This window comes from Rhinolophus hipposideros (assembly GCF_964194185.1).
Source record: "Rhinolophus hipposideros genome assembly, chromosome: 10".
NCBI lineage: Eukaryota > Metazoa > Chordata > Mammalia > Chiroptera > Rhinolophidae > Rhinolophus > Rhinolophus hipposideros.
This window is the reverse complement of record NC_138056.1, coordinates 22921544-22948027: the sequence shown is the minus strand read 5'-3', so window position 1 is coordinate 22948027 and position 26484 is coordinate 22921544. Positions and strand designations below refer to the sequence as shown.

Here is a 26484-nt window from a genome sequence, read left to right as displayed (position 1 = left end):
ATAAATGCTAAAATTCCTTTTTAATACAAAAAACAAGTACCTAAATGTAAACAAATAAAAATTTGCATTAAAAAAATTAAAAAGATTTTTTTTTTTCCCCTGAAAGTTTCGGCCAAAAACATAGGTGCGCATTATACACGGCAAAATACGTTAAGTGTTTTTAGTGACCAGCAAACGGAGTAGAGATGCATTGCTTTTATGACTCAGTCTTGGAAGTTATACAGGATCCCTTTCACTGTACTCTGCTGGTTGAAGCCCACTCAATACAGTGGCAGAGGAATTGGACTTGCTCTTAATGGGGGAGTGCCAAAGTCACGTTGTAGCACTGTATGTGGGACTGCAGATGTGGTAGCCATTGTTGGAAGATGCAATCTGCCAAAGACCTCTGGGCTGGGTGAATACTAAGTTTGCTATTGTGTAGAAAATTGGAGCTTTTCTATCATAGGATAGTTTGTCCTACTATAGGTTAGTATAGATTCATGTTCAAGGATTATTATAGGTTAAAGTCCTGACACTGTCTTGTAATGTGTCAATCTTAACATCTTTTATGTAGCATGAAATTAAAACTTTTATTATACAAACTACATATGTTCATTGCAGAATATCCCTAAGTGTATAAAAAGCAAAGCAAAAGGAAAAAATTCCACCTACGATTCTACCACTCAGGTACCATTCTTAATGTTAAAAAAAAAAGTCCACGTTTATTTTTATACATATATACAAGCATTTTTTCTTTGTTTTTAGGAATTTCTTTTGACATCCATTTTGATTGTCATATGTTTTAAGTTTTCAAGACATTAAATGATAAACTAGGTATATAAAACTCTACCCTATGAGGAATATATAGTACACTCACTGTATTTCTAGGTTTAGCAACAATTTCCATGAAAATTGTCTAATACCATTAAAAGAGAAAATAAATGCCAGGTAAAAGCTAGTAGCAGTTTTTTGCCTCGTAACTAGTTCAGAACTTTAACTGTACTAGCACTGAATTTCAGGCCCTCCTCCTGTTTGCATATCTTCTATTCGTATATTTTGAAATTGAGGAATTCTGGCTGTAATAGTATTATTATATCCCAAGTTGTAATTCAAAGCAAATCTTGTTTAGTTTTTTAGTTCTTAAAAGTAGCCTACCCTTTAAAAAAAAGTGGATGAAAAAAGACAGTTGAAGGGTCAGAGGAGAGGGAATGAGTAGAAATCAAAATTAGGGGGGAAATTTAAAAATAATTTTTATTTAAATAATTTTATTTAAATTGCCTCAGAGTGTTCTAGAGGCAGTTGAGCATGCCATTTGCACCTGGGGTTAGGCCTGCCAGAGCAGTGTAGAAACTTGATTTTTCAACCAATGGACTTGAATTTTATACCTGTTCAGCTGGTGGCTTATCAGTTGTGCGAAATAGTTCACGTAAGAATAACATTTTGGATACTTTCACCAGCCTTTAATTTTTGATGATTATCTTGGTTTTATTTACCTCCGGTATAATTAAGGAATTGTGATAGGGTTTTTAATTTGTGGTAGAACGATTATGCAAGTTGACTAATGTTCCTGGTACAAAGAAAAAGGAATCATTGGACATAAAACAACTCGCTAGCGTTTTTAAACTTGTTTCTGTGCCTCTGAATGCATTTTATCAGAACCTTGCTTTGTGTTTTGTTAATTGGTTAATTTCATTGCTAAAGGTAAGGAACTACATATGTTTATAATTTATCGTGATTATTTAAAACTTTTCCCCTCTTGAGTAACATGTTGTACACCTGAAACTTATATAATAATGAATGTTAGTTATATTTTATTGAAAGTCTTTAAACCCTCTACCTTAATTTTGATTTGTACTTGTTCCTTCTCCTCTGACCCATAAAACAATAACTGAATTCTTGACTGTGTCACATTACCTGAATATCTTTTTTTGGGGTCTTGTCTAATAGTATTGCCTGGGAAACCTACAAAGTTTTCATCTTAGCTTAAAAAAAAAGAAAAAGACCTTAAGCCAGAGATTAATATTTTACCCCCACTTGCATACATTTAATTCCATTTTTGAGAATATAAGAAAGCAAAGCTGTTGACTAGTGTACTGCCCATAGCTGATGGTTTGAAGTATCTCATGTTCAAGAGAAATGGATGAGGCACATCAAAAACAATATGCACATAAGTTTATTCAGAAAAAAAAACACGATTTTTATATTATTCATTTGAATTCTTTGGCAAGGGGAGGGAGGGACAAAAATTTAACATTTAAAATGTCTGATAGGTTCACTTGAGTAAACCAGGATCCATGTGGGTAGGAGGAACCATGTGCCTAGGTACTCTGCGTATCTTTTTTGAGAAAACTAAAGAATAAGCAATGTGTCATTGGCTTGTAATACAATATTTGGTATTATTCAGCAGTGGCTGGAGTATTTAAAGTTATTTTTCTAGCTCATTATTAAACTAAGTTATTTTGTGTACTAACTTAAACGAGTATATCTAGAAAGTATAGGTAGGGCAAGATTTGACACATACTTGGGTTTTGTTATTTTAGCATGGTGAAGCTAGTATATACTTTCATGTGGAATATAATTTTTTTTTTTTAATACAGGGCAAGCTTGATGATTACCAGGAGCGAATGAACAAAGGGGAAAGGCTTAATCAAGATCAGCTGGTAAAGATGTTACATTTTTATTAAAGATTTTATGCTTACTATTTTTAATAAAATAATTTTGTATTTCTTTGTGTTTCCTATAAAGTTGGGTTCTGTCTTGGTTATTTTAGGATGCTGTATCTAAGTACCAGGAAGTCACAAATAACTTGGAGTTTGCAAAAGAATTGCAGAGGAGTTTCATGGCATTAAGTCAAGACGTAAGTAAAGGACGGGATATGTGTTTATGAAATACTGAAACTAAGGAAGGCAAAAAGTTTTGTTGTTTCTTTGGGTTTTAGTCCTTGCAGTGCTGGATAAGCTCTCCACAAGGTGAGAGGATTGGATCCAATTATGTGTAAGATGCTTTCCAATTCTGTAAAGTTTAACACCTGAAAGATGCCATTTAAAAGGACTGACTTTCAGGTATGACAAACATGTATAATAGTTATGCTAAGGATCTCATTGTTTTAAAATAAATATATAAACATGGTAGGCAGTCATTTCCTATAGAGTCCTTTATGTTTAATGACCATCTTACAATTCTGTTAACAGAAAATAAAGAGGGTTAAGTCATTGGTAACTATTCTCTGCCTTAGGGTTCTTAAGGGACATGGTGATTGATATGTTGCTCTTGTATCTACTCTTGATCTGAAAAGTGGTGTGTTTTTCCCAGACGTCTTTTGATGTGACAAAAGCTTTTAGGAACAGGATAAAAATTAAATACAAAGTTAAATAATTTGTTCAAAGTTGAGATCAGAAAATTAATATCCTTCTGAATTAGTGTTAGCTTATTTGGAGAAAGGGGAACAACATTGAAATATAAAGTTGCCTCTGCTTTGGTGAAATGAACAAACAATTTATTGTGATGAGAGACAGTGCAGTTCAGAGATTGGAAGTTCTGATCCTGGAATCAGACTGCCTGTTTTGAATCTTGATTCTGCCATTTTTACTTAATAGTTGTGTGACTTTGAGTGAGTTACTTAACTTCTCTATTCCTTTATCAGTCAGGGTTTTCCAGAGAAACAGAACCAGTGGGATAGAAAGAGAAGGATGAGAGAAGGTGGGGAGAGGTGAGAGGCTATCACACTGCTTCAGTTTTCTAATCTGTAAAATGGCGATAATAATAGTCCGTACCCAATTAGAGCATTGTGCTTAGAAGAGTTTTTGACACATAACTAATGTCTTTCATGCACTTAGTAGTGTTACTTATTAAATTTGATTAAAGGGGGAAAATATTGATGATATCTCTCAAAAGCAAAGGAAATTTAATTGACACCCAAAGTAGGGATTTGTTCCACTTAGCTTAGGTCAGAGCTTCAGGCTTTATGAACCCTGTCCAATTTCTTTTTCTGATGCTGTACAATTTAATAAAGACTATTTTGGAAGCTACTGTCACTGTGTAAATGAGAATACTCGTATCTTCCTTTGTTTCTATTTTAATATTAGTGTTTTCAGGAACTTTTCACTGAGTCTTTAACTTCATTGGCAGTCTTTTGATTTAACTCTGATCCTTTGTTGTACTCGCTACAATTGAACACCTTTTTTGCTTTTGCATTCAAGAGCTTCTTTAACCAAGCTTCAGCCTACCTGTTCTGGTCTTCATATGCTTCCCTACGTGAACTCATTCACCTAAAGAGGCTTTCTTTATTTTTATTTCTTTTGCTTTCTTGATTTCTTTTCACATTCCTGCCTCTGGCTACCTATAAAGACCTCTCTGCCCTAAAATTGCACCGCCCTCTCCCCCAAGAAAAATAGGATAGAAAGCTCATCCATCTACAGAGTAGATGTCACTTTTTCTCCTTGAAAGCTTTGTTGACCATCCTAGCTTAAAAGAGATCTCATCTTTCTGTTCATATGTACTATTCACTTGGCACTTAATTACTATCATTTAATCTACTACCCTCTCTGCTGTCATTATAGATTTGCCTTATTATTGCAACCTTCATCATTCCTTCCAGGTCTCCCGTTTCTCCCTTTATTTCTTCCTTTTCTCCGTTATATACATCCTTCTTTTGGTTTTCAGTGTCTCAAGTTATCCTAGCGATGCTGGAAAAAGGAGAGACAGAGGGAAGGAATTGACTGTCATGACTCTTGAAAAAACTGACTTTTCTTCAAAAGACTGACTTTTCTCTGTCCCCAAGCTGATGATATACGTGGGAAAGAGAAGTATTTGAGTTTGGCTGAAGCTCTTCCTTCTACCTTCCCATGGAAGAAAAAGAGTGGAAAGAATAGTGGGAAAAATACATTCACGCTTAGCTTTTACCTATCTTTTACTGCCACCGTTTTCTTTGCCAGCATCCCCTTATTCATAAAAACAGTCAGTTTTAGTCACTATTTTCAGTATGTTGGAATCCCTCTGTAATACCAGCAATGGATTGTTTTGGGCAAGGGAACAGTGGTGGGTTTTGACATCTTTCTCTGAATCAGTAAGAGGTACTTAAAATTAGAACTTTGGACCATTTTTCCATAGAGGAGATAGATAGTAAGATTGTTTTTTAAAATTGTTGCTGTGGTTAGGTTTCTTTTTTAATTGACTCAGGGCCTTAATTAAAAACTTTTACTTTTATCTTTTTATTATGGAAAATTTCAAAACTAAAGCAAAAAATCTAATGAACCCCCATGTACTCATATCTATCTTCTACACTTATCTCACGGGCAGTAATGTTTCATATATACCCACACCCACTTCCTTATTCCCAGTCTGCCAGATTGTTATGAAGCAAATCCCAAATATATTGTTCCATCGGTAACATTTCCATAGTATAATACCTTTTAGGGAAAGATGTGTTCTGAATTTCTAACAGCTGCTTAAAGTAGATCATACACTACAGAGTTTAAGTTGGGACTTATCCTTTTGTGTATTGGGGTCACATCTAACTCACTGAATGAAATGTCTTATTTACATTGGACCTGAGATTGATTGAACTAAAGGAGTTTTGTAAAACTTATTTTGGTGTCATATGTTTATATTCTTATGCAGATTCAGAAAACAATAAAGAAAACAGCACGGCGGGAGCAGCTTATGAGAGAAGAAGCTGAACAGAAACGTTTAAAAACTGTACTTGAGCTACAGTATGTTTTGGACAAATTGGGAGACGATGAAGTGCGAACTGACCTGAAACAAGGTTTGAATGGAGTGCCGATATTGTCTGAAGAGGAATTGTCATTGTTGGATGAATTCTACAAGTTAGCAGACCCTGAACGGGATATGAGCTTGAGGTAGAGTGGTATTTGGTAATACCAATTTCTAAATGTTGCTGTAAGTTGACAATTAAAAGGTAATTAATTCGCTCTTTATTATTATAAGGTTGAATGAGCAGTATGAACATGCCTCCATTCACCTGTGGGACTTGCTGGAAGGGAAAGAAAAATCTGTATGTGGAACAACCTGTGAGTATTACTGACAACTTACGATTTTGTAACTGCAGAATTTTTAAAAATTAGTTTCCTATTTAAGAGTAATGTTAATAGAAGAAATTTTAGAACTGTATAAATGTTCATCCAAGTGTTAATTTTTTCGTTTATTTCCTTTTTGTATCTTTTGTGCCTTGTGTCTGTGTGTATAAGTCAAAACACCAGCAACAACTAACCAAAAATCTGTAAAGGTGGGAGTCCTAACTTAACATGATTTTGTTTGTAACTAAACTCCGTTGAAGTGGACAGATTTGACATTCCAGTTTTTGGTATTAGATAGGGGTTGGTTTTGTCTTACGGCTGAAATTTTTTGAAAAACATTTGATACCTCGTACATTCTACTCGTGGCTTTAGTCTTTTTTAAATGTTTTGTAGACTTGTGCTAATTTAGGACGTTCATTTTTTTCTGTTTTAAAAAAGCTGATGTCCAGTTTTCTATATGTGAGCTCCTTAACTTGAAATATGCAATTGTTGATTTTTTTTTTTTTAAGGACATTTTAGTTACACTACATCAGTAAATTAGGAAGTTTAGGTTTTAATCCCTTAGTAAATGAGGGACTAGATTCTTGTCTTGACTATTTATAAAGTTGATTTAGCCAAGCAGATTTTTGAATGTATAAAGGTAAAAATAAATTGATACCTTGTGTTTAGCTATTTGGTTGAAAAGAAATTAAATTGGATTTTAAGTTTTCATTGGCAAAAACTATGATACAATTTTGAGTGTATTTACTTGAAGGAAGTGGGTAAATTAAATATGAGGAACCAATCCTTTTGTATCTTTTCACGTAAGAAATAATTTTCTTGGTTTGTTAACTTATGTTATCTATATTTCTCTGTGAAAAATCTTTTTTATGTTTTGAGTTTAGTTCTGCTACAAATGTATACTGAATTCACCACTTGAAGTTTGGAAAGTAATTGACATGTATAAACTTGTTAGTTTAAAAAAGCAGTTTTAGGTCAACCTGATCAGATTTTCATGAGGAGTAACAAGGGTTAAATGTCTAACTTTGTAGCTTGTTTTGGTGTTATTTTCTACCTAGTCTTGTTCCCACATCTTAGGAGTGTAACATCTTTATAGCTAATGGAAATGTACCAATGTGCTCAGATTAGTTTGTGTGAATTCAGTTTTTTAAAACAAATAGTTCTGAATCACAAACCTCTGAAGTAGGGGTAGGAAAACACATGAAGTGTTCAACATTCAAAACGTTGTTAATGATTTTATTGTTAATAGGATTAATTTTACAATACTTAGATATAACATGGTCCCGGAGTTTTATTTTTCTTTAGAGTACCTATTAGGGACCAGCCTTACTCTATATCTGCGATACAAGGCCAGGAAATTGAGATTTTAATTAATGACACACACCCTTGCCTGCTGCCCCGCCCCCTTATATCTTAGTGTACCGAATTCTGACAGTTTTATTTGCCTTTTAAATATCTTTTGAATCTGTCTACTTCTATTTCTCTTCTGTTTTTCTGTCCTTCTCTTGTCTGATGCAGTAATCAAACTGAGTCCACCCCCCATCCCTCTTTAAAAGCTTTAATGGCTTTATTTGAATTACATTTTATATACATTTGTCCTTAATTTCAAGGCCTTGCATGAACTGGACCTTGCCAGTCTCTCCAGACTCAAATTTCCTTACGCTTTTTCTTATTCCCTATGCTTCAGCCACAGTGCATACTTTCATTATCGTGTATTTGGCACCCTTCTTCTTTGTACAGGGCTTTGTAAATGCTGTTGCCTCTGCCTTGAAACACTTCTCTCTACTACTCATCTTCCAGATCTCAGCTCTTGCAGCACTTACACCAGGAAAGCCTCTCGTGGTCTCTCCCTGACTAGGTCCAATCCATTGTACTTCTGTGTAGTACTTTTCACAGATGTAATTTTACTGTTTTTGTGAGTATTTGATAACTTCTCTATTGGACTGTAAGCTTAGGGAGGGAAGATACTGTATCTTTTACATACCTTTTTGTAGCACCAGTGCCTAGCACTTTGCCTAACATTTTGTTAGGTGCTGTATTGAATGAATAAATGATAACGGTCAGCTTATTTTAAACTAACTTACTTAAAATACATAAAGTTTAGTAGGTTCTTATTGTTCCCTATCATTCAGCAATAAATTTCTGTTCTTGGTGGAATTTGATGTTTTAGTAATGGTTGATGAGGTGTTTTTTTTTTTAACCACAATATTTTATAGAATGTTGAATCTTATTCAAGTCAGGCATCCTCAGATAATCTAACAATATTATTCATACTCTATTTTTAGATAAAGCTCTAAAGGAAATTGTTGAGCGTGTTTTCCAGTCAAACTACTTTGACAGCACCCACAACCACCAGAATGGGTTATGTGAGGAGGAAGAGGCAGCCTCAGCACCTACAGTTGAAGACCAGGTGGCTGAAACTGGTGAGAACTTCAGTGGATTTGAGCTTTAGTTTAGGGTCCTGGTATTATTTTTCTTTTTCATAAGTAAGATTTTAATCTGTATGCTGCTTTGTACTATTACTTCTTGGAGAGAAGTTTTAACATGGTGGCTCTTAATTGCCACTTATACCTGACCTAGAATAACTACTATTGAAACTAATTTCTTCTGGAATAAGTGGTAAAGAAAACGCTTTCTAAATTTTTGTAAGAATGATAAAATATAGAAACTTTTAACTATAACTTTGTAAATAAATTCAGACTCTGGTGATGGTAAACTGTTTACTTATTTGGAGTTCAAATGAATTGTTAACTTTAAAAAAGAGTTCTTAAACTCGTGTTATTTTTGACCTCTTAGAACCCGAGCCAGCAGAAGAATACACTGAACAAAGTGAAGTTGAATCAACAGAGGTATGATTTTTGTTTGTGCTGACTTTCCTTGTCTGCCTTTCAAACAGAAGTCTCAAACGGTTACTTTGCTTTGCAGTATGTAAATAGACAATTTATGGCCGAAACACAGTTCAGCAGTGGTGAAAAGGAGCAGGTAGATGAGTGGACAGTTGAAACAGTCGAGGTAAGAGTTCTCTGTTTTATAAGGTTGACGTCTTTTGTCTTTAGTTATTTTTATCGCTCCTAAAAACAAATGAAGCTTGTTAGTCTTTTGTATTATTGGTACATTTGTTATAACAAACTCATACACAAGACTTACATTTAAAAGGTGATTGTTTTTCCTACTGATGTGTAATAGAATCACTGATGGTGCTCCAATACCGTAATACTGCAACCTTGTATAATTTAGGGCTAATGTATTACAGCATATGATTTGTTTGTTGTTACCAGTTTGCTCTGTAAAAATCTGGGCTCTCACCTGGATAGCCTTCAGGAAAACCCACCTTACAGGGGATATGTTAGAGTGTCATCTTAATACTCCTTCCTCACCCCAGTGCTGTTTGGTTACCAGGCTCTATTATCTCAGTATTGCTTAATAAAGGAAATTAGGTTATGACTTGCCCAGACTTAAAACCCAAACAGAAAAATATAATTTTGATGTAATAAAAATTAGTGAGATTTTCCAGCAGAGCAGGGAATTTTTGAAAACAATAATCAGGAGAAATTTTTACGAGCTAGGAAAAAGACAGGGAGAGTGAGCTTTGGCTTTTGTAGCTGTTTACATGAAGAAAACAGCTACAGGAAGTGGTAGGCCTTGATACTATGGCATTGGCAGAGAGCGTGGAATGGTTGGAACTCAAAGCTTGATGATAGTAGCTAACATTTCTTGAGTGCTGACTGTATACTGGGTACTGAGATAGATACACGTATGTATTTGGTATAGATATGTAGATGTACTTAATATAGAAGGCTTAACAGGTTATGCAAAATACATTATTTTAGGAAATAAGCATAGGTAGTCTTTCTTTGAAAGCAATTTGTAAAGTAATTTTTTTAAGATTTTTTTATTGGGGAAGGGGAACAGGACTTTATTGGAGAACAGTGTGTACTTCCAGGATTTTTTCCAAGTCAAGTTGTCCTTTCAATCTTAGTTGTGGAGGGCGCAGCTCAGCTCCAGGTCCAGTTGCCGTTGTCAGTTGCAGGGGGCACAGCCCACCATCCCATGCGGGAGTCGAACCGGCAACCCTGTGGTTGAGAGCCCGTGCTCCAACCAACTGAGCCATCTGGAAGCTCAGCAGCAGCTCAGCTCAAGGTGCTGTGTTTAGTCTTAGTTGCAGGGGGCGTAGCCCACCGGTGGGAGTCGAGTCGAACCAGCAACCTTGTGGTTGAGAGCCCACTGGCCCATGTGGGAATTGAACTGGCAGCCTTCGGCGTTAGGAGCACAGAGCTCTAACTGCCTGAGCCACTGGGCTGGCCCCCTATAAAGTAATTTTGAAATGCTGCATGGTGATCCTGTGGAGTTGAGAACACTTTAGAATTATAGCATTGATCAGAATGTTAAATTTGGCATAATTGTGGTCGGTTTTTTACTAACTTCATTAGTTTACTATTCTGTTTACAGTATAGATAGCATATATAGTTTTGGGGACCTGTCATGATGGTAATGACTGGAGCTCTTTTGTTCTTCCAATCCGCTCCTCTCCCCCACTTTAGGTGGTAAATTCACTCCAGCAGCAACCTCAGGCTGCATCTCCTTCCGTACCGGAGCCCCACTCTCTGACACCAGTGGCTCAGGCAGATCCCCTTGTGAGAAGACAGCGAGTGCAGGACCTTATGGCACAAATGCAGGGGCCTTACAATTTCATACAGGTGGGTGCAGTTTAGTCCCACACTGTAACACAAGGTTTAAGTGTTTACATTATTTAACATAATTCTATTATATTCTAACTTAACTTGTAGGATTCAATGCTGGATTTTGAAAACCAGGCACTTGATCCTGCCATTGTATCTGCACAGCCTATGAATCCAGCACAAAACATGGACATGCCCCAGCTGGTTTGCCCTCCAGGTTGGTAATGGTACATTTTTATGTGGGAAATAAATACAGGGCCAATGCTTTCAGGTTTTATAAAGTTTGTAAAAATTAATGTTTTTCCTTTTAATGCTTGCTTACCTTTTAATTTGATAGGCAACATTGTTTTTTCCTATACTATGAATGTAACTATAGTTCCATGATTTTTTTGTAACTTTTTATTGGTATATAGACATAGAAAAGTACATGTTTTCACAAACTGACACACTAGCACCCAGAAATGAAACATTACCAGTATCCAGAAGCCTTATTATTATTATTTTTATTGGGGTGACAATTGTTAGTGAAATTACATAGATTTCAGGTGTACAATTCTGTATTACATCATCTGTAAATCCCATTGTGTGTTCACCCAGAGTCAGTTTTCCTTCCATCACCATATATTTGATCCGCCTTACCCTCATCTCCCACCCCCCACCCCCTTACCCTCTGGTAACCACTAAACTATTGTCTGTGTCTATGAGTTTTTGTTTCTCATTTGTTTGTCTTGTTCTTTTGTTGTTTTTGGTTTATATACCACATATCAGTGAAATCATAGGGTTCTCTGCTTTTTCTGTCTGACTTATTTCGCTTAGCATTATACTCTCAAGATCCATCTATGTTGTCTCAAATGATCCTAGTTCATCTTTTCTTACCGCCGCATAGTATTCCATTGTGTATCTATACCACAACTTATTTATTCATTCATCTATCGAAGGACATTTTGGTTGTTTCCATGTCTTGGCCACACTAAACAAAGCTGCAATGAACATTGGAGCACATGTGTCTTTATGTATAAATGTTTTCAGATTTTTGGGGTAGATACCCAGGAGAGGGATTGCTGGGTCAGAAGCCTTATTTTTTGTTCCCATTTGGTCACTAGTTACCCTTTCCCCCAGCCTATGGTAGTTACTTCTGACTTGTAAAACTATAGGCCAGTTTTGCCTATTTCTGTAATTTATACAAGTGAAAGTTTGCTTGGCTTTTTAAATTTCAGAATTAATCTAGAAAAAATATAATAGAGGTATCTTTCTCTAAAATATGCTTGTAGCTTTTTAGGAGAATTTCTTAACATTTTATTACCTAAATAAAAATGAGATGTAACAGTGAAGTGGGGTAAAAGAATGCTTAAGAGGAAAGGGGAAGAGAGAAACCGAAAGACAGTTTTGAAGTTTCAAACTCTTACTGGTCTTACACCATTATTTGAAATAGCAGCATTAAGTAGAGTTGGTGCCTTGTATTGGGTTAAGTGGACCATTAGTAATTTTTTTGAATTTTGTTTTTCTCCCCAAACATGTTAGCATTAAGGGCACAAAAGTGAAATATGTAAGGTAACATTTAATGTTGTATAATCTTAAATGTCATCAAAGGAGTTGCTGAGGAAAAGCATGTTTAATGACAGTTAATTTGGTAAGTTAAGTTTTCCAAAGTAAAGGGAGCTTATCTCTGTCACATCTCTCTACCAAGAGTTAGAAAACAGATAAGGGTTTGGCCTTCTAGAAAGGAATCAGTCATTAGCGTTCATTTTCTGAACTCTATCAGAGGAAGAAAATAATGAAGTTTCCTTAGCTGGTAAGTTGTGCCAAAGTCAGTATGTGGTAGCAGCACTGTTGTGTCTCAGGTAATGTTGAGTCCGTTCAAGTCTGTAGTGAAAGTGGGTGATTCTAAATGACTAAGCAGAGATCCTATGTTTTTCATTATTTATTTAACCATAGTTGGGAGGGTAGTGGAAGGATGTTGGGAGTTGGCAATAATATGCACACTGAATCGAATATAGGCTTTTTATGTATATATATATATATAAAACACTTTTGTGTGTGTGTGGAAACACTTGAGATTATATTGAAAGTTGATAATATTAAAGTATTACAGAATATTATCTAAGTTCTTGAGTAAGATTAATGTTACTGTATATTTACTGCTTCAAAAGACTTTTCATGGATAACATTGGCATTGATTTTTACCTCTTCTCCTCTATACCTCTTTGTTAGTATTTTCTCACTAAGATCTCACTTTACTTTTGCAAAACATAAAATGAAAGCCACTGTGAGAGTTGACTAATAAGACTACCAGTAAACCAAAATTCTCACTTGAAAGCTAAAATTCTACTAATACTTCCCAGTGTATTTTCATGATTGCTAAGCAGTTTATTTAGGATTTGGCTATAGAAATCTGCCTTTTTGCTACCAAGTAAAAGGTATTTAGACATCTCTGAAGAAATTTGATTTTGTATAACAGTATTTTTTTGGTCAATTTTGCAGTTCATTCTGAATCTAGACTTGCTCAACCTAATCAAGTTACTGTACAACCAGAAGCTACACAGGTAAGAGTGATATAAATGTTTTGGCAGGTTTGTTTTTAGTCAGTTCTTGGGTCATTTTCTTAGCTTATGAAAGTCAAACATGAATTTGATGAGTGTCCAAATCTGGCATGGGTAGCTTTATTTCCATATTCACATTTTTTGGGGTAAATTCTTGTGTTTTATAATGGTTTATTATAACAATAAAAGCTTTTTTATTTTGAACTGAGTAGAATTTGAGAAGATATGTTTTAGACGTAATTCTAAAATTTAGTGTAGGTATTGCCATCTTCGAAGTATTTGTGGGAAACTTCATAACTGGACTAGGGTTTGTTTAACTTTGTGCTTTAATAATGCATTTTTTGCAGTTAGGTTGTATAGTCTTTAACAGGTATATCTGTTTCTTAGCCCTTTATGTATTAGATTTACTTTATAACAGAAAGAAACTTTCATTTCTTTACTTTTGTGTAGGTTCCTTTGGTTTCATCCACAAGTGAGGGGTATACAGCATCTCAGCCTTTGTACCAGCCTTCTCATGCTACAGAGCAACGACCACAAAAGGAACCAATTGACCAGATTCAGGCAAGTTCTGTTACCACGTCATGTAAACTTGATGAGGTACTTACTCATGAATTGGGCTGAGATAAATTACTGTTAATATAATGACTTTTTTTGCACCTAATGCATGTGCTACATTATTTCTATTTCATGAAGTAGAGTTTGTCAATATACAGACAGTAGCCTTGACTAAGTTTAGTTTATCACTAAAGCACATCTGTTCACTTTGTGTTTAGGCAACAATCTCTTTAAATACAGACCAGACTACAGCATCGTCATCCCTTCCTGCTGCTTCTCAGCCCCAGGTGTTCCAGGCTGGGACAAGCAAACCTTTACATAGCAGTGGAATCAATGTGAATGCAGCTCCATTCCAATCCATGCAAACGGTAAGCGAATTAATTCAGCTAACAGTAAGTGCCTAGTGTGTACTAATCACCATGCTAGAGTTTCAACAAAACGTCTTCGTTTTAGCTTTGTGCTTGAGTCTGCATCTAGCCTAACTATAGGGTACATTTAATTGAATATAAACTCTGATTTTCCTGTTTCCAGAGGTAGATGCATACACATGTACTCACTCCAACCTGTTTTGGAGTTTCGCCCTTCAGTGTGATTAACAAAATTTTAAACATGCAGAATAATAGACTAATATAATAACCACATAGAAAAATCATTAGATTTAACAATTGTTTACATCTTGCTATATTTGCTTAATCTTTCATTTTACTGAAGTGTATCTCGAAGTAAGTTTCAGACATTATGATACTTTATCCTGGTTCTTGAGTAAGCATCTCTAAATTGCAGAACTTCTAGAAAGTAATGGTAATGAAAATACTGTAATCAATGGGACACAGCTAAATCAGTGCTCATGGAAAATTCAGTTAAATAAAGTATTAACTTTTGATTAAAATATCAATAAAAATAAAATAGTGAATTAAATATTCAACTCAAAGTTCAAGTTCATAGAATTAATTTCTGTAAGTGATAGTGTATCAGAGACCTGCATCTTTTATAAAGATTTCTCATTTATAATAGCATTTCCAAGGCTGCTGACACATATCTTTTTAAAGATTTTTAATACCCACTTACACTTTGCTGTAAGTGCCGTATGGTGTATGTATTTTTTCTCACATTGAAATGCATTAATTGACGTGTGTGTGTGTGTGTGTGTGTGTGTGTGATGTTTGAGACTTCTGTAATGCTCTTTTTTACATTTGAGGTAAAACCAGCATTGAGATTTGCCATGTTAAAAGTAGAGAAATTACTAGCATAACAGGATGAACTAATCATTTATTTACTTACAGGTATTCAATATGAATGCCCCAGTTCCTCCTGTTAATGAACCAGAAACTTTAAAACAGCAAAATCAGTACCAGGCCAGTTATAACCAGAGCTTTTCCAGTCAGCCTCACCAAGTAGAACAAACAGAGCTTCAGCAAGAACAGCTTCAAACAGGTAGGAAAACGTGTCACTTCCTCGGCTAATTGCTTTCCAATGTAGATATTGACAGTATTACGATAGTTTAGACTGTAGAGTGGCTGTATCCAAGAGTTTTTGTTTCAGAAATAGATAGACCTTAAATGAATTTTTCATTGCTGATCCTGAATTAAATCGAGTCTATGTTTGCTTTATGTGAATTACATGCAATTTTTAGAGGCCTTATGCCCATTTTCCTTTGGTCAATGAGCTTTTGTAATATCTTTTTTCTTCTTTCATTATATGATTTTAGTGGAATTCAACTTGTTACTCAAATTATGATCACCTTTGCTTTTAATTTCTAATTTATTGAATTCTATTGGCGTGATACCCGGCCCTCAGTTTTCAAAGTTAAGCAATAAGGAGTTGGAGTGGCTGCATTTGGTGGACTAGGCAGAAGCACAGTGCTTGTTGGCAAGCGAGGCCATAATTTGGCCAGTTGTTACACCTGTCACAACAGTAAAGTACATAGAGATAGTTTAGATTTCTTACATTTGTAAGACATAATATAGCTTTTTTAGGTCTTTGGATATTTAATTTCTGGGAATTTAATTGGAATCCCATAACAAACTAGCAAACCCTGCTAAAATCTTAGGAGTTCATACTTTAATTTTATCAGACTGATTTAAATATCTGTGACATTTTCTAGTTGTACAGTTTCTTGTTAGACCTGGATTGACATTGTAGGCTTTCAGGTACTAAATTCTTATATATCCCTGTAGTTTTCAGCATTACTAAGCAGTAGGGAGATTGAATCAGCCATAATCTGATAGAAATTTGTCAGTTATGCTATGTATGCCCAGTTTCTGAATGTAACCGGGCTTCTTTTCTTGTTCTCAGGCTCCTTTAATCATTTCATTGCCATGTACTAATAAGTTGGTTGTGGAGCAGGTATATTTGGGGCCTTTAGACAGTGTGCTGATATGCTTGCTATTTTGCCTTTTTTTTTTATAGATGGTATGGTGAAATTAAAAGTAATGACTCTGTGTCATTTGACGTGATTAATTTTGCCCTTTGTGCCAGTTGATTTCAAACTGTCTTCCTCATATTCTACTTGACTTTACTAATTGACTATGAAGTACTTGAGCGACATAGATAACCTTTGGTAACCATTTCAAAATATACATTAAAAATTTAACTTCATAACATTCACAGATACTTTCAATAAAAAAATAAAATCAGTGTACACAATACCACTCTCATCAGGCAGCCATCGTCTCTAGTCTGGACTGTTGCAGTTGTCTTTCTTGACTATTCTTTTAGCACAGTCTGTTCTCCACACAGTAGCCAGAATGATTATTTTAAAATGTAAATTATTTTAAATGTAAATCAGATGATTTAAAATGTAAATCGCTCTTGTTCAAAACCTTCCAGTGACTTTCCATTTTATTTAGAAAAGAAATCCAAAGTTTTTATCTTGGTTTACAAGACCTTTTCTGATCTGGCTCCTGCCTTGATCCTGTTGTATACCCTGTTTTCTTCCTTATGTACCCATCTCAGTCACCAAGCATGTTCTCTCCTCTCAGGGTCTTTACACTTTTCTTACCTTTTTGCTTGCAACATTCTATTGCTGATGTTTGCATGGCTTTGCTTCTGAACCTTTTAGGTCTGTGCTCAGATATCATTTCACTGAGGGCTCCCATTTTCACCCTAAATATATAGCACATTCACTTGGGTCGCTCATTTATCCTTCTGTGATTTATTCCTCATCACATCACCTGATACAATAAAAATGTTTTCACTTGTATGTGTACTGTTTTATCTCCCATTATTAAAACGTCCATATGGGCAAGGATTATGATGGTACCTGATGCGTCCCTTGTGCCCAGGACGTGCCTGGTGTGTTGTGGGCGCTCTGATGCAGGTTGAACAAATCATCCCATAAGTTTTCATTTGAATTAGTATCTAGTCAGCAACAACATGAAAAAAGGATCTGGCATCCTTTGGCTGTTTTTTATGGACTAGAGTTTATGCTTTACAAACACTTAAATAGGAATTCTGGTATTTCTAAATAAAGATCTTACTTTAATTATTTTGCTTTGAGTTTCTTGCAGTGAGATTTGACCAAGATTAATAAAATTCTTATTGATAAAAAGTGAGTCGAAAATTCAGTTAACTATTTTCTACATGCATACAAATGAATCTTTTTAGATAGAAAATGTTACTTGTATTTGTGATATTTGCTTATAATTTAAAATTTTGGGAATGTAGTAAAAGGTAATCTAGTAGAAAGATCACATTGTGAAAAGTGTATTTGGTCTATTACATAGGTGAAAAAGGAGTCATGGTCCTGACCCCCTTCTTTTCCTAGGCATTCTTTGGCTTTTTCATTGTAAAATGGCATTCTAAGAACTAATAAATGTATTTGGGATTTCTTGAGGATATAAAATAGGTCAGGTAAAGATTTTCAAGAGTCACATACACCACCTTATCTTTCTGCCCAAGCATGGGTGATTTGGGCTGGCTCGAGGCTGCTGACTATTATTTGTTCCTGGGGTATGGCCCTTCCTTTGGTCTATACTTTTCCGCACCTCCCAAAGGTACTGTTAGCACTCCGTTTTTTGTTTCCTATGAATTATGAACATTGGGGGTAATACCATATATGTACCTTGGTATTTAATTTTTGAAGGTTTTTAGATTCTAGACTTCTCCCTGTTGTGGGAGAGAGGGGCGTGGGGTACAAGTTAGTGTGGGTCTTCTAGAACCTTCGTGTCACATCAGCAGGTTGTAGGCCAGTGTGAGTACCATTTAACTGTTCTAAATTGGCTGTACTTAAAAGTACTTGGAATGGAATCAGACATTAAGGGGGGTATAAATTGAAGGCCTCTGCTGGTCTGTCTTTTTAACTGGCTGAGTAATCTGCCATAGCTATTTTAGCTATGAAAGAGCATGCTTTTGTATGTTTTCACTAAGTATCAAGGGAGATTTAAAAAGAATAAAAAAGCTTCAACTACTAAGAAGCTTTATAATGAAAAGAAAAGAAATAGTACAAAATTGTAATTGTACTGTTTCAGTATATAAGATCTCTTGTATTTTGGGTCTCTTGTGCAGATGCTTCTCAGAATATGTTTCGTAATGGAGCCTTTCAAATCATTTGGAAGAATAGAATTGTGAGCTCTCACACAATTGTGTGCTTTGAAAAGTTTTAAAGAATTTTATTCCACTTAGGTTAATATATGAGTAGGAGAAAAGTAGGGATTTCATTAATGTGTTGTTTTCCCTATTGTTAATATGAAACGTTATTTAAAGACAGAATTAAACTTTGAGGAGACTGTATAAGACACTTCTTAAACCAGAAAGCACGTGGGAGAATAAATTGAAATGAGCTGTATGTGTATATGTATGTATGTAGTATGTATGTGTATGTGTATACACGTAGACACATATGTGTATTTTTCTTTTTATTATAGTGGTTGGCACTTACCATGGTTCCCAGGACCAGCCCCATCAAGTGACTGCTAACCACCAGCAGCCTCCCCAGCAGAACACTGGATTTCCTCGTAGCAGTCAGCCCTATTACAACAGTCGTGGTGTGTCTCGTGGAGGCTCCCGTGGTGCCAGAGGCTTGATGAATGGATACAGGGGCCCTGCCAATGGATTCAGAGGTAAAAACAAGCAAAGCAAAAACGGCAAATTCATGTTCTTTTCTGATTTGTAAAATACATAGAAAATGTCATGGTTTTGGGGAAAGATAACTGCATTAGCCCCTCATGTACAATTTAAACATTTTTATTATGTCTTGATATAGTCATTTAAATTGTAATGAGTTTTTTTGTATGTGTCAAATACACGTCACCACTGTGCTCCAAGGGGTAATTACTATATACATTATCAGACCTTATGGGGATTATTTTTGGTCATTTGTCTGTGTGTGTGTGTGTGTGTGTGTGTATGTGTGTGTATGTGCATGTAAGACAAGTAATGCTCATAGAAATATATAAACGGATTGGATCAAGATAGGAAATTAGAAATTACTTTGAATAACTGGCATGGCTTACAGTTTTTCAGTTCTTCCCTTGGTTAATAATAAGAAAGTAAAAATTCCTTGTAAAGATAAGAAAATTTTCTTGTCCTAAATTTTAGGAGGCTATGATGGTTACCGCCCTTCATTCTCTAACACTCCAAACAGTGGTTACACACAGTCTCAGTTCAGTGCTCCCCGGGACTACTCTGGCTATCAGCGGGTAGGTAAAGTTGTTTTAAAATACAAACCTGACCAAAAGACACCAATGAAAGGGATTGACATAGTTTCTTGATGGACTTGAGTAACTAAGTAATTTGGGGCTAATTTTATACCTTTGTACAAGATACTTCGTTACAGAGAATGATGACTTTTGCTTTTCTTAGCACTCAGTATAGGTACTCATTTAATATAGTCTGTTAAAAACAGTGATTTTTTTTTTAAGAGCAGAGAAATATCTCATTGAATGTTCTTGAGAATAATGGAAGTAAAACGATTACAGAATATGACATATTGAAATGTCTAAAAGAATAAGGAGGAATGAAATATCCTGCAAGTGTTAGACTGTAAGAACATAGAAGGGTAAGCATTAAAAAAATTACCTTTTGTTCTCTTCAGTACTAACTAGCTTGTCTTTTAGGATGGATATCAGCAGAATTTCAAGCGAGGCTCTGGGCAGAGTGGACCACGGGGAGCCCCACGAGGTAATATTTTGTGGTGGTGATCCTAGCTCCTAAGTGGAGCTTCTGTTCTGGCCTTGGAAGAGCTGTTCATAATCTGCATGTAGGTTATATGTTAGGAATACATTTATCATTTCTAGACTTGTTGCTAGGGATTAAATGAAATGCTCTGTTTCTAAAATTTATCTTGAACCCAAATTTAATTTTTTGAATGATTTTCCCTGTTATTATATAACTAACTGTCTTGAAAACTAGAACATTTCTCCTCCTCAGAAAAACTGTTTTTCCAACTGCAAATTATTTTTCAGGTCCTAAAACCTGCTAAATGTTTTTAGGAAGTACTTAACGGAAACATTTTTGTAAGACTTTTTGGAATGAGATTGAACATTTATATAAATTTATTATTCCTCTTTTATTTTTGAAACATGCATATTATATTTTAGGGCCAGAGACCCTTTAATGGCCAGATAGCCATAGTTACATTTAGAGAACCATTTAGAAGTCATAGAATTCATTGAAACTTCAATGTTTTTTGGACCACCATTACTTACATAAATATCAAATTATTTCTGACTTTTAAATAAAATCTCCAAATTCCTAACTAATTGAATTACTTAAAAATTACAGGTTTTAAAGAGTTTTTGGTTTAGTCTGTATTGCTGTAGGAAAACTACTTCCTATTTGGGCAAGAAGTCAACCTATACAACAATTAGAGGTAGCATTTCATGTGATCTGAAGTTCTAAATGGTTCTCAGATTTGAAGGAAGTAAATCAAATTAGGTTTCCTCTAGATATTGGCCAAAATATGTATAAAATGTATATTAAGGAGGAATTACAAAGTACTTTGATTTTAATGCTAGTAAAAACTGGCCAGCAAAACGGTGCATTAAAAAAAAATAAATGGATACTGGGGAATTACTGACTTGAAGAATCAAAGGATATTTGCATGTGAATGTAGGTTATGTTCTTTTTCACCTTGTAGCATATTCTATGAAAGTTGAGTTGACTGGTAGCTAAAAAATCTGTTTTAACAGCATGTAAAAAGTTATTTTATCTGTTACAAGTCATTATACAATTTCCAATGTTATGTAGTTTCTTTTAACAGTTTAGGTAATAAGGTCTGTTTTTCATTCTGGTGCTTTTATTAATTTTGATAGTATGATGTTACTTACTACTGAAATGTAAGCTAGAGTGTACACTAGAATGTAAGCTCCATGAGAGCAGGTACCTTGTCTGTCTTCACTGCTGTATCTATTTCCAACGCCTGATGACAGTGCCTGGCACATAGTAGGCACTCAATAAATACTTGTTGAATGAATGAATGAATGAGTACTGGTGGAATACTCCATTAGCTCTACTCTTCTTTGAGCTAGAGAACATGAGCAAATTTGCGCATGACAACTTCCAGGACAGGTGAAACTTGAACACTGAAGAATTGACCTCTTAAACCTAATAATGTGGTGACAAGCTGCCCACATGCTTCTTGACTTCAGATGAAAATCTGCTTGAAGGCAAAACAAATAGTATTTGAAAGAAAAACCAAATGCCATTTTTGTCTTCTAGGTCGTGGAGGGCCCCCAAGACCCAACAGAGGGATGCCGCAAATGAACACTCAGCAAGTGAATTAATGTGATTCACAGGATTATGTTTAATCGCCAAAAACACACTGGCCAGTGTATCATAATATGTTACCAGAAGAGTTATTATCTATTTGTTCTCCCTTTCAGGAAACTTATTGTAAAGGGACTGTTTTCATCCCATAAAGACAGGACTACAATTGTCAGCTTTATATTACCTGGATATGGAAGGAAACTATTTTTACTCTGCATGTTCTGTCCTAAGCGTCATCTTGAGCCTTGCACATGATTCTCAGATTCCTCACCCTTGCTTAGGAGTAAAACACAATATACTTTATGGGGTGATAATATCTCCATAGTTAATTGAAGTGGCTTGGAAAAAGCAAGATTGACTTTTGACATTGGATAAAATCTACAAATCAGCCCTAGCATTATTCACTGGTAATTGACAAAAATATTTCCCTTGAAAGGAAGATGGAAGGAGGAATGTGATTTGGCAGAACTGCATTTCACAGCTTTTCCAGTTAAATTGGAGCACTGAACATTTAGGTGCATACCAAATTATGCATGGGCCCTTCATCACACATATAAGGCTGGCTACCAACTTTGACACAGCACTGTTCATCCTCTGGCCAAATGACTGTGGTTAAAAACACATGTAAATTGCTTCTTAATAGCTGATACTGTATTAAGACAAAGCCAAAATGCAGAATTAGGCTTTGATTGGCACTTTTTGAAAAATATGCAACAAACATGGGATCTAATCCGGATGGCCGCTTCTGTACTTAATGTGAAGTATTTAGATACCTTTTGAACACGTAACAGTTTCTTTGACAATGACTTTTGTAAGGATTGGTACCATATATCATTCCTTATGATGTACATTGTCTGTCACTAATCCTTGGATCTTGCTGTATTGTCACCTAAATTGGTACAGGTACTGATGAAAATCTATATATGGATAATCATAACATTCTTGGTCACATGTTTTTCCTGCAGCCTGAAGGTTTTTAAAAGACAAAGATATCAAATGCCTGCTGCTACCACCCTTTTAAATTGCTATCTTTTGAAAAGCACCAGTATGTGTTTTAGATTGATTTCCCTATTTTAGGGAAATGACAGTCAGTAGTTTCAGTTCTGATGGTATAAGCAAAACAAATAAAACATGTTTATAAAAGTTGTATCTTGAAACACTGGTGTTCAACAGTTAGCAGCTTATGTGGTTACTCCATGTATTGTTAGTGTTACAAATTTTATGGTTCTCTCCAGCAGCTATTTCTGTAGTACTTGCACTTATCTTTTGTCTAACCTTAATTGAATTATTCTTTCCTCATGGAGGTATTTATATTCAAAGTGGTGATTTCTTCCCTTACATGCATAGGGAGAGTCACACAGTTGATGGAGTTGGACAGTGTAGTAATGTACAGACTGCTGATATGTGCTAGCAGTTTGAGCCCTAGTTCTGGGAGCTTATGAACTTAATGCTGCTTAATTCCACTTTGACTTTACGGAGAACTAACCCCACCTATTAAGCAAAGGCTACTAAGTTAATGGTATTTTCTGTGCAGAAATTGAATTGTGCTTTTAGCCTTTAGCTAAGGAATTTTTCCAGTAGGTGCTCAGCTACTTTAGAAAGAAAAAACCTATTCTCTAACATTCATCATTAGACAACTGGAGTTTTTGCTGGTTTTGTAACCTACGAAAATGGATAAGCTGTTGAACATTCCACATTCAAAAGTTTTGTAGGGTGGTGGGGGAAGGGGGGTATCTTCAATGTTTATTTTAAAATAAAATAAGTTCTTGACTATTTTCATGTGTGGTTGTGGTACATCATATTGGAAGGGTTTTCTGTTTACTTTTGCAAATGAGTATTTCTTTGCTAGCACCTCCCCTTGTGTGCTTTAAATGACATCTGCCCGAGATGTACCACAACCATATGTTAGCTGTATTTTAGAGGGATTAGATAAAATATTTGTGGTGTACTGGGTAATCCCTAGATGATGTATGCTTATAATCCTAGATATAAAACTAAATTTGCTATCTGTGTAGAAAATAATTTCATTTACACTCAAAATTGAAGTAATAAGTTCCTTATTCAGTGATCTCTGAATCAGGTAGAGATGGGATGGGGAGCAATGCTTTCTAGATTTCAAACTTCTGTGCATTAGTGCAGGTGTGAATGTGTAAAGGTTTTAGTAGTTTATGTATGTTTTTAAAGTAATTGTTTCCTTTTGAAATACTATATATTTTTTTGGCATTCTACCACTGCAGTCTAAATGTAAAGCTTTTTTGGCTCAATTCAGACTATATTTTTTAAAGGAGTGCCTCATTATGGGGCAGAGAACTTTTTTTAATAAGTTCCATTAAGATCTGAGTCTTGGTACTAAGTGTTCTGTATAATATGTAAATACTTGTCCGACCTGTAGAAGGCCTTTGGTTTGATCAAATGCATATTTTAGCGGAGTTGCAAGGAAATGATTGTCACGTGTCATTGTAGCTACTTGGTATAGCAAGACTCCACATATACAGAACTTTTGTAAATGCACAATGTCAATCATCTCACATGGATAATGAGACTTCTATTTTAAAGCTTTAAGGTAGAATGTCATTAATTACCTTGGTTAGGGCAGTTTTATTTCCAGATCCGAATATCCCTGAAGAATATGGAAGTTTTTCTGGTTATTGTATCTTGATACTAAAATATCCTTTAAATGTTTTTAATCACTTAGTTTCTACAGTTCTTTTGTCTCCATATATGCAGCTCTGTTACATGGGAGACTTTTTCACTTATAGAAGACATGAGAATGTGTGTTTATTCTCAGAAGGCTCATTAACTGAGGTGCTCTGTTGACAACCAATTCATAAAATGTGGAAGGTAATTGAGTAGTCAGACTTTGAAGTGTCTTAGGAAATTTGTATTGTTCCTTTTATTTTCAATAATATATTTAATTAGGGGGAATGGGATATAGATGAGCACTGAGTTCAAAACCTTCATTTAAACTTTAAGCTCCTGAGTCCCCAAATCACTTGAGTTCTTATTAATAAGCACTCTAACTTTTGACTAAGTTATATTTAAGAGTCGGTATTGTCCTTGCGCTTACCTCTTCTGAAAAGTTAATGGGGGAACAAAAATCTTCAGGAAAATGAAAGTAAATTATTAAGGCTCTTCTCTATACCTTCTCCAATTTTGAATTCTACGGAAGTACTGGAAAAGACTAGTGAATGTTTCAAATTAGATTAAATCATATTAAAACCTGATTCTTTATTGTCCTTGAGTGAAGTCTGCGTTAGTTATGGATACCATGCAGCAAAGCTCTAAGTAGAGGTGTGCTGCTTGTGAGAGGAGAGGGAAAAGCTTAAGGAAATCGCTTTGGTAGCCTTGTCTTCTAAGGTTAGACCGGTACATTCTCTCAATCAGGATCTTAATACCTCACTTCAGCAGCTATTCTGTAGCCCAATCCCATGCAGAAGCTTGGCTCTTTGAGTTCAGGTAGTGAAAGACCAGCTAACCTAGTAAAGCCAATTTTTAGTGTATCCCTATTTGTAAGTACTGGGTTTCTTTAAGTGCTGTTGTATCAGGGAGCCACTGAACTAGTTCAAGCTTCATTCAGAAAATGGGGGTATCCTTTGTGAGGCATCATGCCAAACGCTGAGCATTCAGTGGTGACAAAATCACTGGTTCCTGCTTTCACTAAAGTCTAGTCAGAGATGCTGATGTGGCACTGAAGTGTAGCGAACGCCATGATGGAGCAACATGGGTGATGGTAGATAGTAAGGCCATGACTGACAGGATACGATCTAATCAAAGTGGTCAGGAAAGACTGCGTTGAAAAGGATAATTGAACTAAGACTTGAAGGATGAGTAGTACATCAGGCAAAGAAGGGAAGAGAAGAGCATGTCCCCAGTCCAAACTCCAGTGACTGAGAAGACTGGCTGAAGTGGGAAGAGTTCACATTCGGGAGAGTTAGAGGCTGAAGAAATATAAGAGCTATTACGGAACTTCATAGTTACCTTCCATGTTAAGTTTTGTCTTTTAAGAACAGTTGGAAACTATGGGAGATTTTTAAGCTGTGTGTATAGGGGGCGGGGTAAGGGGGGAGAGGACAATGGGCCACTTAATAAAATTGCCATTTAAAGAAGACTCAGTGCAGCGTTGAGAACAAGTTGTGTGGGGCGTGAGATGGCTCCTGGAGTAGGCCGTGTAGAAGTGAGCACAGCGCCAGGTGGAGGGTGGTGGGGAATGGCTCTACCTATTTCCCGTCTCACTGGCCACGCTCAGCACGCTTCGCCGCGTTCTGCGGGCCTCTTAGCAGGCTTCGTCTTCAGCTGTTCATCTGATGCCACGATTTTGACACGGCCAGCATTTCTGTCAGCCCTGGGTATTTGTGTCCCAACTTGCCCCAAACACACTTCTGCTCACTGTCCCTGAGTGTCAGTGTTCCCCGCTGACCGCTTGGTCAGCCTACCTTCGTGCGGTTTCGCGGTAAGTGCCCTGAACACCGCCTTTGATTTCCTCTCGCCCTGAGCAATCCCCGTGGCTCCTCTACCTTTAGAGTACCGCCCGAGTGCGCAGCGCTGCGCCCTTGCTCCGCTGTAGTAGGAGTCGGGCAGGTGAGATTTCAGCCCTCGTGTTTCCCGCCCCACGTGGCATTCGAAGTCCGCCCCACGTGACCTGCACGACCTGACCTCATTCACTGCCGTTTTCTTACTGCTCACCGCTCTGGCCACACTGGCCTCCTGGCCACGACTGTCCCGTCTTTGTGTCACGCGTGGAACGTTTTTAGCACGGGGAGTCTTCCTTCGTGGCTCACGCTGCGTCCGGGCCTTTGCCCCCGCGGCGGCATCTCCGAAGCCGTCGTCGCCCGGCGGACACCTGGTGTTCTTCGTGCCGCCTGACACTTACCTGGGATGCATGAGCTTCACGAGGGACGGCGACGCTTCGCTCACCTTCCTTGGGTCTGGCATACTGACGCTGTGTCAGTGGGTGCTGCTGGGCGCACCGGGTGGGAGGGGCCTTGCTGG

At 36.3% G+C, this 26484-nt stretch overlaps 1 protein-coding gene across 1 annotated transcript in view; it reads left to right on the top strand.

Moving 5' to 3' along the window:
* CAPRIN1 (cell cycle associated protein 1) overlaps positions 1 to 24719 on the top strand; it is a 36142-nt gene extending 11423 nt beyond the window's left edge. The window contains exons 3-19 of the mRNA XM_081062651.1: positions 2577 to 2639; positions 2750 to 2836; positions 5599 to 5837; positions 5926 to 6008; positions 8300 to 8437; positions 8811 to 8863; positions 8940 to 9026; positions 10556 to 10711; positions 10802 to 10910; positions 13175 to 13236; positions 13684 to 13794; positions 14007 to 14156; positions 15072 to 15222; positions 18654 to 18848; positions 19327 to 19427; positions 19845 to 19908; positions 21448 to 24719. Coding sequence (XP_080918777.1) covers positions 2577 to 2639; positions 2750 to 2836; positions 5599 to 5837; positions 5926 to 6008; positions 8300 to 8437; positions 8811 to 8863; positions 8940 to 9026; positions 10556 to 10711; positions 10802 to 10910; positions 13175 to 13236; positions 13684 to 13794; positions 14007 to 14156; positions 15072 to 15222; positions 18654 to 18848; positions 19327 to 19427; positions 19845 to 19908; positions 21448 to 21512 — 1914 coding nt within the window. The 3' untranslated portion in view covers positions 21513 to 24719. The remainder of the gene's footprint in view (positions 1 to 2576; positions 2640 to 2749; positions 2837 to 5598; positions 5838 to 5925; positions 6009 to 8299; positions 8438 to 8810; positions 8864 to 8939; positions 9027 to 10555; positions 10712 to 10801; positions 10911 to 13174; positions 13237 to 13683; positions 13795 to 14006; positions 14157 to 15071; positions 15223 to 18653; positions 18849 to 19326; positions 19428 to 19844; positions 19909 to 21447) is intronic.
* Positions 24720 to 26484: the final 1765 nt, after the last annotated feature.